Source organism: Atta colombica, unplaced genomic scaffold (genome assembly GCF_001594045.1).
Source record: "Atta colombica isolate Treedump-2 unplaced genomic scaffold, Acol1.0 scaffold150, whole genome shotgun sequence".
Classification (NCBI taxonomy): Eukaryota; Metazoa; Arthropoda; class Insecta; order Hymenoptera; family Formicidae; genus Atta; species Atta colombica.
The window spans coordinates 1,143,844-1,157,554 of record NW_017259240.1 but is presented as its reverse complement, the minus strand read 5'-3'; the positions used below and the strand labels follow the sequence as shown (position 1 = coordinate 1,157,554).

The window sequence follows — 13,711 nt, the reverse complement described above, 5'->3', positions numbered from 1 at the left end:
ATATATATATATATATAAAAAATAAATCTTTATTTATTTCTGTTAAAATATTTTATTATCTTACCTGAAAATTTCTAATATTGTGTACCATATTAGCAACATACTGTATCATAGGAGATACTTCATTCCAAAAAGCGATTGGAGCAAGGCAGACTGCCAACTTTATTTTTGCATTGTATTCGGGTTTCATAGACAAAAGAACGAATAATACAGTAGTTCCCATCGAAATACCGACGAAATGCAGGCTTTTTTGTTTTGTATAATCAAGTACATAATCGATCATAGTCGGTAGATCTCTCGTTCCTATCTCATGAAAGCTAAACAATAAAAATAAATTCCAATATTTTCTCTTCTATTATTTTTGTTATGCTGCAAAATTATCGAATATTTGTTACAAATTTTTTAACTCAATTATGATCAATTTTTTGAAATAAAAATATTTGAATCGCACGTACGCACGCACGCACGCACGCAACGCACAGTATTTCAAATTTTTATATTTTTTATTAAGAAAAAATCGATTTTAATTTAAAATAGAAATCGTAGAAGAAGCCTTGCGAAGGATAACTCTAGTATATATGCAACTACTGTTACGTGCCTTAATGTTATGATTTCAATTTTTTTATTGTTAATATTAATGAAATTATTGTGAATTAAATTGATTTGTCACTGTAAGATAGCGTCATCATAAATTATAATCTACACAAAATGACTTGTAGAGCGCATAAAAGAGTGGTCATTATATGATATATAAGCGTCATTATATGATATAGAAGAATAATAAAGTATGTTGTATAACAAAATACAAGTGCTTTGCTTTCTCTTTACTTAATTTATTCTCTTTATATATCCTTGTGTGTTTGGGATATATGGCATTTTTAACGGAATTTATACTCAAAGCATACAAAATACGCAGATTGGGTTCAGTGAAATAAATTAAATACAATAAACATTACATGAAATATGTACCTCATATTATAACACTTGTAATATATATAGGAAGATTGTTAATTATTACTTCATGTATATGAAGTAATATATCTATTACTTCATATACATTTATCATTCTTATTCCTTAATAAAACTTTATAAACAGATTTTATAAGTTATTGTGTCTTATTAATAAGCATTATTCGTAAATTTTTCATGAGTCGTACCAGAAAAGATTCAGTACCAACTTCATAATGTGAAACAGGTCGGTATTCATAGTCAATTCTTACATTTAAGATTGTCTTAAGTCAATCTTAAGATATCGTAAGTCAATCCGAGGATTGTATTAATATCTTAAGACATTATATTTAAGATTGTAAAATAAAAACGAACTATGAATACCGCTCCATGTTTCGCTTTTCACAGTTGTAGGTCTTGCGGAAGAAATAGAGAAACAACAGAGAACGCTAATTTTAGAAAGAGATGCTTGCAAACTGGGCAGTCTGAGCGCATCATGTAATCCTTTCATCATGCTCTGGCTACTTGTGCTATCGCATCTGAAGTAACGGATATGTAAAAGGACAGAGGACAACATTTTGATGAGGCCCATTAATGAGAGCTCGACTAGAAGGAGTCCATGAGATGGGACGAGCGTAATGTATTGTAAAGCCGCCGATTTTTAGATTAGAGGGATCGCATGTATCCGCGATAATAGTATCCAGTTTCGTTTAGTCTTGTATTTTTGAGCGCGCAGTGCATGATCGTCCATCCCGCCCGATGTTGTATTAATTCCGTTAATTTCGAATCAATTGTTTATACATCCGTCGTAGCCACAGCCAAGTCATTTTGTATCGTATTGTTGCGTCACAATTTTGTATCTTAAAGTCGAAAGTCGAAAGTGTATTAGATTCCATATAATATTCTCGTATGTTTCAGAATTTCTGTCGTAACAATTCTTGTTATTCTCGCGATTGAACTCGAGATTTGTTTATGCGTTAAGCACAGTCGACTACCACTGTAATCGTCGCTTTACGATTAATTTTCTTAACTACGATATCAACATATACTGTTCGTAGAATTAGTTTCATATTCGGAGCTCGTATCGTCGAAAGAGAAATCTTTTTATCTAATATCATGTGTTGAGAACGCAGTTTGGAGGGGTTATAATGTCTTATTAACGTTTTGTATAACGCATAATCATTAATTTTTTAACGTGTACGAAATATTTTAAACGATTGAGAGAACATATTTATCAGATTGTTACAAATTCTGCATACTTTATTGCTATATTGCCCTGCTCGTTCTTCAAAATATTCTCTGTTCCCGGTTACGAACCCCATCTACTATTACCGTAACTGAGCAATTTAGAGTTATTAGAGCCGTCAGTATTCGCGATTCTGTAGAGATCTTTATATTTTGAGCACAAATTTTGTAAATTTCTCGAAAGAGGCACACTCTCTCGTGCCTGGCTCTCAATTATCAGTGTTGAGATTGAGAGCATTTTAAATTGGTGAGATCAGTTGATGCATTGTTTACTTTGAATATCAAATTGTTATTTGCGAAAACTGTAGAATATTAATCGCAACAACGAAGTTGTATTCATGAGTGCGGTCGTCGTTAAAAATAATTAAAATAACAATAAGTCATCGAAATTAATAAAAAAAATTCTATATAAAAATAAGTATAGTACTTATAAAATAATTTTACCTAAATTGCCAAAACTCTTTATTTCGTGGAGATAATTTGACATGTGATCTGCTATAAGAACTTCCTCTGACATTTCCAAGCCATACATCATATCCTTTATCAGCTAATAAAAATGCTGTAACATAAGATAATTAATGATATATAATTAATTCCCTTATATTATTATTTGTACATCTATTAATAGTAATAATTTCTGATAAAGATATTTTCCTCTTTATCAGTATATTTATCCTGATAATGTCCTATTAAATATTTTTTATTTATTATAATGAATATATTATTTGTTTTCTTAGAATTTAAGATATTTTGTTAATTTTTTTTTTAACTAAAGCTTCTTTAATTCATTTCACATACATGATCATATATGTTCGTGATTATACTTTCTCAGACTTAAAACTCAAAAAGTATTTAATAAAAAAAATATTTTATTAGTGCTTTGAAAAAAAGTAAAAAGTCTCGAGATAAGTTATGAGAATATGCTATGACAAATGAGTGTAAAAAATTCAATGTGACTTTGTTCTGACCTTATTAAGTGATAAAAGTTTTGACATAATGAAGTCATAGTTGAAGTAAAATTGTAATTCCGATCTAAGAGAGTTCGTTTTTTTTTGCAGCACTGTACGATATCATAAAACTGATGTCACATAACGAGTGCTTAAATATCAATGGTGATTACGTTGAGAAATAATTTAAGATTCAAATTAATAAGAGTTTAATGATTATCTTATCTTTTATTTTATTTTCCTATGAAAGAGAAATTTATTTTTGAGATGTCCCTCGTAATAACCAATACATCATGTATTGACAATCACTTACCAAGATCTTTGCCAGCACCTATCAATACCCAACAATCGGATGTGCCAAAGAGACCAGTTTGAAGAAACACAACTTTTCCTGTCTGACCTTTAAATAGAGGACTTCCTGTTATTCTATGTATCACCAAATTGTAACCATCTTCCGTTGTAACGTAATGTTCCTCAGCAGTGTAACCATATTTCTCTACCATACCGAGCTGCATAGAATGTTAACTTAACTAACTTAATATATAGAATGTTAAAGAAAAGTTCAAAATTTTTTAATAATCTGATTCAATATTTTACACGTAACACACACATTCTTTTTATAATAAATCATAAATTAATAAAAAGACGTTTCTTATACAAAAGAGGCAACATTTTAAATTGAAATGCAATTAATTTGCATTTCCAAAACAAAAGTTTTTTTATCTGTTATAAAAATTAATTTCTTAACTAATTAATTTTTTATCTACATTAGTCGAACTTTTCTAATTTAGTTTTATTATCAATCTCAAAATCTTTTTTGAAACATTCTATAATACAGAATAGAAGTATAATCATATATACAGTAAAACATTTTTTTAGAAATAAAGTTTTGTTTTGTATAAACAATTAATAAGATTGAAAACAAAACCGTTTATGTTAAATACATTACTTTAAATACAAAGAGCCACTACGATCTGAATAAAAAGTTAAGATATTGAACTATTATATATATTTATATAAATGAATTAATTTCAGAAATGATAGTTGCCTGCCGATATGGTTGTCGGACTTTCAACGCAATCAATCTGAAATATTAATAATCCCCCTAAATTTCCCAAATTAATCTTAAAAAACTGTAATAAACTTATTGCGAAAAATATTGCCTCGGCCGGGAGTCGAACCCGGATCTCTTGCATTCCGTGCGAGACAACCATATCGGCACGCAATTATCATTTCTGAAATTAATTCATTTATATGAATATACATAATAGTTTAATATTTTAACATTCAGACCGTAGTGGCGCTTCGTATTTAAAATAATGTATTAAACAATTAATCTTCTAATTGCGCTATTATTTTCCTAAGTATATTTTTAATGGGATGAAATATGAAAAAACAAACTCGCACTTACAAAATCCAATGTAGTTACGTTATTCGTTGTTGTTCTAATGTCTTCTGGCTTCCTTACTCTCACTACATCAGGATCCTTAGGAAATATATAGTTGAGTATTAATTTCTGAATGGATATCGACTGTCCATGGACATTTAGTTTTGGTTCCAGCAACATTACAGTAAATATAAATACGAAGGAAGCAAATTTCATTCCCATTGTCATTATTACTGTCCGCGATTGTAAACTACGATTTGTAAGTACTGACAATATTATTTGATATAAGTTTTATGTGTGTGTGTGTGTCTTCAAGAAACCTATAAATGCAATGATATTAGTTCTTATTTTTGTTTTTTTCATTGTTTTTAAAAAATATAAATATCAAAAAATTTATTAAATTTTAGATTATTTTTTCAATTTTTTATTATGAAATACTTAATAATTAAATGATAAATTTATTAGAATTTATAAGATTTATTGAACTTATTTAAAAAGTTCTGAAAATTTGTTATTTGTTTAATTGAATAAAATTTACTTTTTAAAAAGTAAAAGTAAAACTTTAATTTCGATTATTATTAAATTAATCTAATAAAATCATTTAAAGAAAGACTTATTTTACTCATCGATTATCGACTAAAATCAATCGATATCTATGATATCATTAATCTACGATATAACTCGAATCAAATAACATAAAATCAATTTTTAGAGTCAATATTTTCTCAAAATTAATTCTCTTGTATAAATTGTTTTATGACTTCTAATTTTTATGACTATTCCACAAACAGTTTATATTATAATCCTATAAATTTTATTTTTTATGTACATATCTACATATTATTCACGTATATACATATATGCAGAAACACAATCTTACAATGACAATCGGACATTACGTAACACATATGAAATCTCAAGTCTACGTGCAATTTCACAATATTTCACTGACACATTCAATCAATGTTCAAACAACAATCGTCTTTTATTAAGAAAAATCGATCAAACTTCTAATACTGAATAATCAGTTACATCAAATAAACTTTGTTCATTTAGCTAGTATTTTTTCGTTCATTGTTGCTGCTGATATGTAACAAATGTTGCAAATTGACAAATAATTTATCTATTCGACTATATCTGTTCTCTTGTATTTGTTAATACAGATATTAATACTTTGCAGTTCACGTATACGTATACACAGTTACACTATCTGTAATAAACTGTGACTACGAACTGATCCACACATTTTTTAAAGGCGGCTTCAGACATGGCTAACATACGTACATGCATAACTTTACAAATATTGGTCGCTAAATATTGGTTTATATTCCGTGTAGATTGCATCATGTAGATTGCATGTCATGTATGTAATATTTGCTAATATTGGCATATATTGGCCATGAATAAAAGCTGTCTTTACCATAAAGATACGTTGTTTAAATATGTTCACATTGTGCTATTTAATAATGTAAATGTAATTGTTTTTACGATGCCAAGCAAATTTGATGTATATTTTTATATCTATAACAATTGTATGCAATAATAGGTGTACATATGTGTCGATAAAATCCATGTTTTTTTTTTTTAGGACGATATTTTACCGATAGACTGCAAAGTATTAACCTTTTATTGTTTAATAAAATGGAGAGGCAAAGTAAATTAGAAATAATAATTACATACAATTCTACATAATGACATTTTGGTTTAAGCAAATTTATCCATCGATTGAAGTTGCTCTATATCTCGTGAATAGTTGAAAAACGTTCAAAAATTAACAAGCTATGCAAGGAATAAAAACAGATTTTAAAAACGAGTAACAGATATTAACTATGAATAAAATTTGACAGTTTATTTCGAAGTATGTATAGGTATGATATTTAATTGAAACTTCTAAAAATTATATTATACACTCACACTCTTAAAAAAAAGCGATACAATTTAAAGATTTAGGAAAAACTTACTGAATTTTAAATAAGTTGTAAATAATGAAGATAAAAATATTAATAAAAATACAAAATAAAGCTTCAAATATTCACTTTCGAAATATTTGAAGGGTAATTATGCTTGACTATTTTATTTTAACAAAATGGTGGATGATAAAGTGAGAAAATGTAAAATTGTTTGCAATGAGAAGTTTTTGCGATGATGCATGGCATGAATTAGATGTCGCAACCCAATGGGACAAAATCCACATAAGAGAAAGGAGGAGAGAAAGAAAGACTTTAAAACTTTTCAAATTCAAATTTGGTCAAATTTGAAAAAATGCTTTTTTAATTAAATTTGGAATAATTCAGCAGAAAATTGCATCTAACTCGGTAACGATGCATTTTAAAGGTAACACTGACCAATCAGAATTGCATCTTGTAAATTCGGATCTTCGATTATCAATTTTGCATTTTCTCACTTTGTCACCTGCCATTTAAAAAAAATGATAGAACATTTGATTGTTATTCAAATAATCTTAAAGTAGACATTTGAAACTTCACTTTGCAATTTTATTCATATTTTTATCTTCATTAATTAATAAATTAAAGTTATGAATAATCATAAAATTTAGAAAAAATTTACCAAATTTCAAATAATTGAAATTTGATAAATTTTTCTTAAATTTTTAAATGTATCGCTTTTTTAAAGTGAGTGTACGTTAAAATTTTTTACGTATACATAATTATACATGAAAACTTTATATACAAAATTGAATTTTTGTATGCTAATTGCTTTATAATTTTTTATACTATATTAATATTATTTATTGTAAACTTAAAAAATTGTAATTGATATTATTTCAATTTATTTACACAAAAATAAATTAATTATATATTAATTAATAAATTAATTTCTCTTATATACAAAATAATTTTTACACCTGTTTGTATATTATATCAATGTATATATGATTCACATATTTAATTACATATCATCTGAATGCGTCAAATATAAAGAAGGTAAGGAAAAATATAAGCTAACGAGTACAGCGCAGTTAATATTGCGCAAATAATAATCTACAAACTTTTAATATTTTAATATTAAAAGAAGGTAATGACATTACACGTTTCGAAGAAACGTCTCTTTGGAATCATCCTCATCACATATGTTGCAATTTTGATATACTTCTTTTCAGTCCAGCAAGAATAAATCATTCGCAGATTGTCGAATTTGAAGTGGCATCTTTCTAATAAACAAATAAACTAGATAATCTATGACGTTCTTTGACTCACTTTGGTCTATGTATAAACTATAATAACACGTTTACTATATGACAAGGTATCGTTAAGTAATGAGTGTGTCATTTTATCCCGCATGTCACCTGGACTGCTATTGCAATGCGCTCTCTCATTGTCAGCCGATTGGATGACTTCTGTAACGCACTTTTTATTGGATTAGAAGTTTTATTACAAATAATTTAGAAATACATAAATTATCTTTCTTTTGTCGCAAATCTTTAAATTTTTTAATTTATCATATAAATTAATTTGTTTTTCAACATATCTGGTTAGATATCTTTGAATTGATAAAATAGATTTCTCACTAATTTTTACAGTACAAACTTACCTTTTTTGAAAAGGTAAGTTTATTCCCGCCACGTCTACCGTGTTGTTGGCACACGAGTGAATAACGAGACAAGCATAACAAACGTGAATACGGAAAAACGTGATAAGGAAATACATAATCAATAGATCGAACTATAATAATAATTAAAGCCAAAGCGTTCCAAATTAACGCAAAAATGAATCAACAGATATCCTCATCAGAGGAGGACATAGAACGTGAGAAAGAAATTCTCATGACAACTATAGAGGAACAACTGCATGAAAAAGAACTGTTAGAAAGAAAAGATTATTTAGAACAAATGCGAGAGATATTAAGGTAGCTACAGGCAATACCAACGAATAAAAAAACGATTCGAATTTCGCCAAACTTTAAATGATCTTAAACGCAGAAATTAATAAAAAGCTAAAATAAGATGAAAAATTCATACAAAAAGCGAAACATCTACAGAATTTAACAACAGTTCGCAATAAGAAAGATAAAGTACTAAGTGACGGTAATCCACGTCCATCAACAAGCACTGCTGAACATCAAATTGTAGATTCATCAACAAAAGAGAAAGCTATCAAACGATCAGCATCAAAAGCAGAAATTAATAGACCAGATGATAAAGTAAACACATCCGCGAGTGACACATCACTAATGTGTAATCAGTAAATAAGCAAATACTCGAAGCCAAGATTCGAATGAGAGTAGCAGGCAGATTTGTCTTGAACATAACAGTTTCTGTAAGTAAAAATACAAATTTACTGGATGTTCTTACGTTGACGCATCTTGTCCCTGAAACCGAATTCTGCTTCATGCATAAACTTGATTTCTCAGGATCCAAAAAGACAGGATCCAAAAAGACAGAGTGAGTCGTCGGTACAGCGAGATGCAATACAAAAGGATAAGAGCAGCAATCGATAAACCAGATGAGTTCAGAAAACGCCTTCCCAAATAATAAAACAGATATCAAATGTGTCGTCAATGAGTCATTACATTACAATAACATATTAATTAATATATTCTTTTATAAGTTACAAGATTCTTTATTGATTTATTAAGATACATAACATTATATATTAACATTATTATGTATTATTATTAACGATACTATTCTCAAGTCAAGCTATACATTTGACACATTATTTAACAATATTTTATACGTATATATGTCTTTACTTTAGTAACTGCACTAATAGTTAGTAACTGCATTCATGATCAATTATGAATAAACGCTATTTCAAAGTCACATTGACATGATATACATGTGAATTTTGTTATATTCACTTATTTCTTTTACATATTATTTGTTTACGTTCACTATATTATTAAAACAGATTTAATTATGTCAATAATATAAATTATTTACTTATTATTAAACAGTATATTTACCTCTAGTACACAATTACGAACACTATAATAAAATAAAACGTATATTTTTTTAAAGCAACTTCTCTCTTGTGAATGGACCGCGCAACCTATGTTCGAGGTCAAATTTCTACCAAATGGAACGAGCACCTAATTCGGCACGACTAGAAATCTTTAAATAATATTAAAAAAACAAACATTTTAATACCAAAGAATCTCGCATAAATTTTATGGAAATTGAATTTCGAATTGTCTGAAAATCTGATATGTTGTAGATCTTATCGTCTTATAAAAAGTCTTCACAGGCACGACTTCCTGTAATGAACCGTTTGACTTTTACGAGGCGCCATTTTTCGAAACAGGTTATTAATACTACAATTTCTTATTTTCAACGACATTCCTACATCATTTATATTTGCACTTTCTATGTATATTTTTAAGTAAAATGTTATAAGGATAATATTGATCTGATTTGTTTCTCACAAACTGGGATGCTTTCGATTATTGTGAGTTTTGTATTATAAGATTCAATAGAAAAATGAATTTTTATTATTAAAAAAATATAATTTTCTTGCAAGAAAGAAATATTTAACTGATAAGAACTAATTGTATGAGTAGTTTATGAAAACTTAATTATGAAAACAATTGTTGTGAAAAGTAGCTCTAAAAAGAACTGTTTGTAAGAGTAGTTGTGAAAACAATTGAATTAAAGAGTAGCTCTGAAAAGAATTAGGTCGCAGAAGTTCAAACATAATCTCGGGACGCACACAAAGATTCGCTGTGTACAAACCAGATGTTCGCTGAAATGAGATAGCATTTTGACTGGTGCACAGTCTATTCAATATAAACAAAGTGTGCAGCCGTTTTTCGAGCATGCCTTATAATCGTGAGCCCAAAATTCTGAGCCCTAGACATGAAGCGAATCACAGCGTTGACTTAAATCTCAAAAATCAAATTTCCAACTTCGATCAATAATATTGATTTAATTGTTGCTCACAAAAAATAAATTGCTTTGTCATTATCATTTTCTAGCTTATCAAATAATTATCAAATACCATAATTTCATTTCCGTTCGATCTCCTTTTGTTAAATATTTAAGTTATAAAAATGGAGATCGTAATAAATCGAAATCGAATAAACCGTTTTTTCATTATAATTTCCTTTTAGTTTAGTTAGCAATTAACCTGTATTATTATTACTGATCCTGTTTTGAAATGAAAAAACCGACCGAGACACTATCGTAGTACAGATCGCAGATCATGCATATCATTAGCGTAAAGAATGTCAGAAGTCAGAAGGATATCAAAGGAATGTGGTCGACGATGACGACGATCTTAATCTGATGAAAAGTTACAGATCTGGATTTTGCGTCAATATAGAGTATATAGAGAAAAAAATCAAAGTAAAAGCGATTGTATAATACAATCAGAGTGTAAGCTATCGATTAAGTTATATTTAAAACTCAATCAAACAGCCGATCTGATAATCTCGATCTGCAACTTACTCGCCGCGTAAAGAAGATACGATAATCTCTCGCACTATGCTTAGTGCTGAGCCACTACCGTGTCTTCAGATAAGAAACGTTTCTTATAAATTAAAATTTATTGTGGACTTATTTAATTACTGAGATTAATTTGTTACCCAAAATTTCCATGCATATTTTTCGATCTCTTGAGAAATCTGTCACTTCAGATTCGGCAATCTGCGAATGACTTTATTCGTTTTCAACAAAGATCCAATTAAGACTCAATCCTAACTAGATTGAAGAGAAATATGTTAAAATTATATTGTATCATTTGTGAGGATGACTCTAAAGAGATGTTCAATGTCATCTTCATCTTATATTAAAACAGTAAAAGTTTTTAGATTATTATTTGTTAACCACTTATTGTTAACCACGTTGTACTCTCATTAACACATATTTTTTATCGTTTTTAATTGTGAGTCCATACTGTATGTACAATTCGGATATACGATTCGAATATAAATCAAATTTTGTTATAAGAAAATATACAATAAATAATTAATTAATTAAATGATATACTTACAAAATCTTATCATTTACAAAATTCTGTATGTTCAAAATGTTTTTATACACTGTCGCTAATGCCAACATCAAAAAAGAATCTTCACCATCTCACTTTTACAGAAATTATTTGAACATATATATATATATTTTATAATCAGAAATCAAATTAGTAAGTATAAATTCTTATTACTTGGAGATTTCTTTATATAATTCTTCAAACCATATGTTGCTTTCTATACAAAAAATAACACAAATATTGTATCAATCTCGTGTTCTTTAAAAATAGATGAATAATATTTTCCATTATTACCACTGTTATTTTCATTTTTTAGCGATTTCGTGTATTTATCTGAGAATATTCTTACAAATTTCTTCTATATCAGTAGGATAAAAAATAGGGATTCTAACTCATAGTAGGGTTAGAGCCGGCATACTATACCTACTGATGTCCTTTTTGCTATATTTGAAATTTGTACATGATTACAATTTTCTATTTGTTCTTAATTATTACTTAATTAATTATTTTTTAGATACAAAAAAAAATTTAGTAATATTTCACTATTAAACTGATTTTCAATTAACACCAAATTTCCATAGATTTGACGCTTTAACACAATATATTTTGATACAGATACGTTGCGCAATTAGAATCAGCAATCTCTTGCTTGCTCATTCCGCTGTCTACTAAACAAGTATGTCGTTCGGAACATTTATAGATGTATCAACCCCACTTGTATTGCTACCATTGTTATCCCCATTTCTTTAGCGATTACGTGCATATATCACTGAGAATAATCTTATAAATTTTCTCTGACAATAAATCAAGGATAACAAGTAACGCGTTATCTGCGACGTTATTATTGTTATTCTTTTCCAGCAACAATTAATTAATGATGTTATTTACATTTCCTTTTTTGTAACGTTAATGATAACGTAATTACCTTTTGGTATTTAATAACGGTAATGAATATGGTTACTTTTATCATTACTTGGTACACGTACAATACATATGTAATGAACGTGTATGTAAGTAAGTTTTAAAAGAAGAAAGTGTGTTCGATTATAGCTTTATAGACTTTCTACAATAAGCTATTACCTAAGTTTTAGTCTTAAGTCATATATGATTAAAAAATTTATATTAAAAAAATTATATAGTCCATGTTAAATTGTCAATTAGTCCGACCAATCGGATGTCATTTTAAAAAAAGGATCACCAAAATTCAGTAAAAAAGTAACGGAAATTATAATGATTCATTATAAGTGTCAACTGTTACAAATTCTTTGGAATAGAATCTCACTCTAAAGAATGAAAGTTGAGCTAGTTTTGAAAAAGAGCGACTTAATTTTCAATCATTAAAAGTGAGATTTCACTCTTCAGAGTAACAATTCACTTTAAAGTTTTAGAGAATATTTTTTGAGTAACAATAAGGAAAAGTTACTTTTTAAAATCAATAATGGATAATAACAACAAGTTATTTTTAATAAAGTAACTTTTCAAATCCTGAAAGACACATTTTTTTTAATCAAAAGGCAGACATTGATTCTAAATAATATTCAACATTATTTGAAATTAATTAACAGAAATTAATTATACTTTTCTCGCACAGAATGAGATCTTGATTTGATCCGCAATCGAGGTAATATAATTATTTGCAATAAAATTATTTATATATTTTAAATTATTTAAAGAATATAAAAATTATAAAAACCTATATGAACATTATTATTGCTCTAGTTGTGTTAGGATTGTATTTCAAGTTCGAAAATAAATTCGGTACGCAATTTGAAGGATTAGATTTGTGGCGAGGAAGTAACCACTAACTGAAATATCCCACAGATTACATGATTTTATTTGATTTCATCTGATTACAAGTAATTTTCTTCACTGCATATGAAATCATTTGGTAAAGTAAAGTAAACGATTTTATTTAATATTACACAATGATTTCTCATAATTGTATACGTAATTATCTATTATATATGAGAATTTTTATAATGACTTCGAAGATATTGTTCCCACGACAATTAAGTGATTATTCCCTCGATTTGTGATATATATAAATTCTTCAATAGAAGAAGCTTTTAAAGATCCAAGCTTAATCGCTTAATCTTCTTATCTGTTGTGTATTCACATCACAGTGAAATGATATTTTAATTTCGTTAAACTTATTAAACTGTTTATAAGTTTACATGTGTATATTAAAATTACTTATAGTTTAAGTTTTTCATCTTATCTTATGAATATAATTATAC

General features: G+C 27.8%; 1 protein-coding gene across 1 annotated transcript in view; it reads right to left on the bottom strand.

The window, feature by feature from the left end:
* Positions 1–4,755, bottom strand: part of LOC108685282 (gastric triacylglycerol lipase-like) — an 8,928-nt gene extending 4,173 nt beyond the window's left edge. The window contains exons 1-4 of the mRNA XM_018189998.1: positions 4,552–4,755; positions 3,454–3,649; positions 2,638–2,752; positions 65–317 (exon numbers count right to left, since the gene is read on the bottom strand). Of these exons, the coding sequence (XP_018045487.1) occupies positions 65–317; positions 2,638–2,752; positions 3,454–3,649; positions 4,552–4,755 (768 nt within the window). The remainder of the gene's footprint in view (positions 1–64; positions 318–2,637; positions 2,753–3,453; positions 3,650–4,551) is intronic.
* Between the last annotated feature and the right edge of the window lie 8,956 nt (positions 4,756–13,711).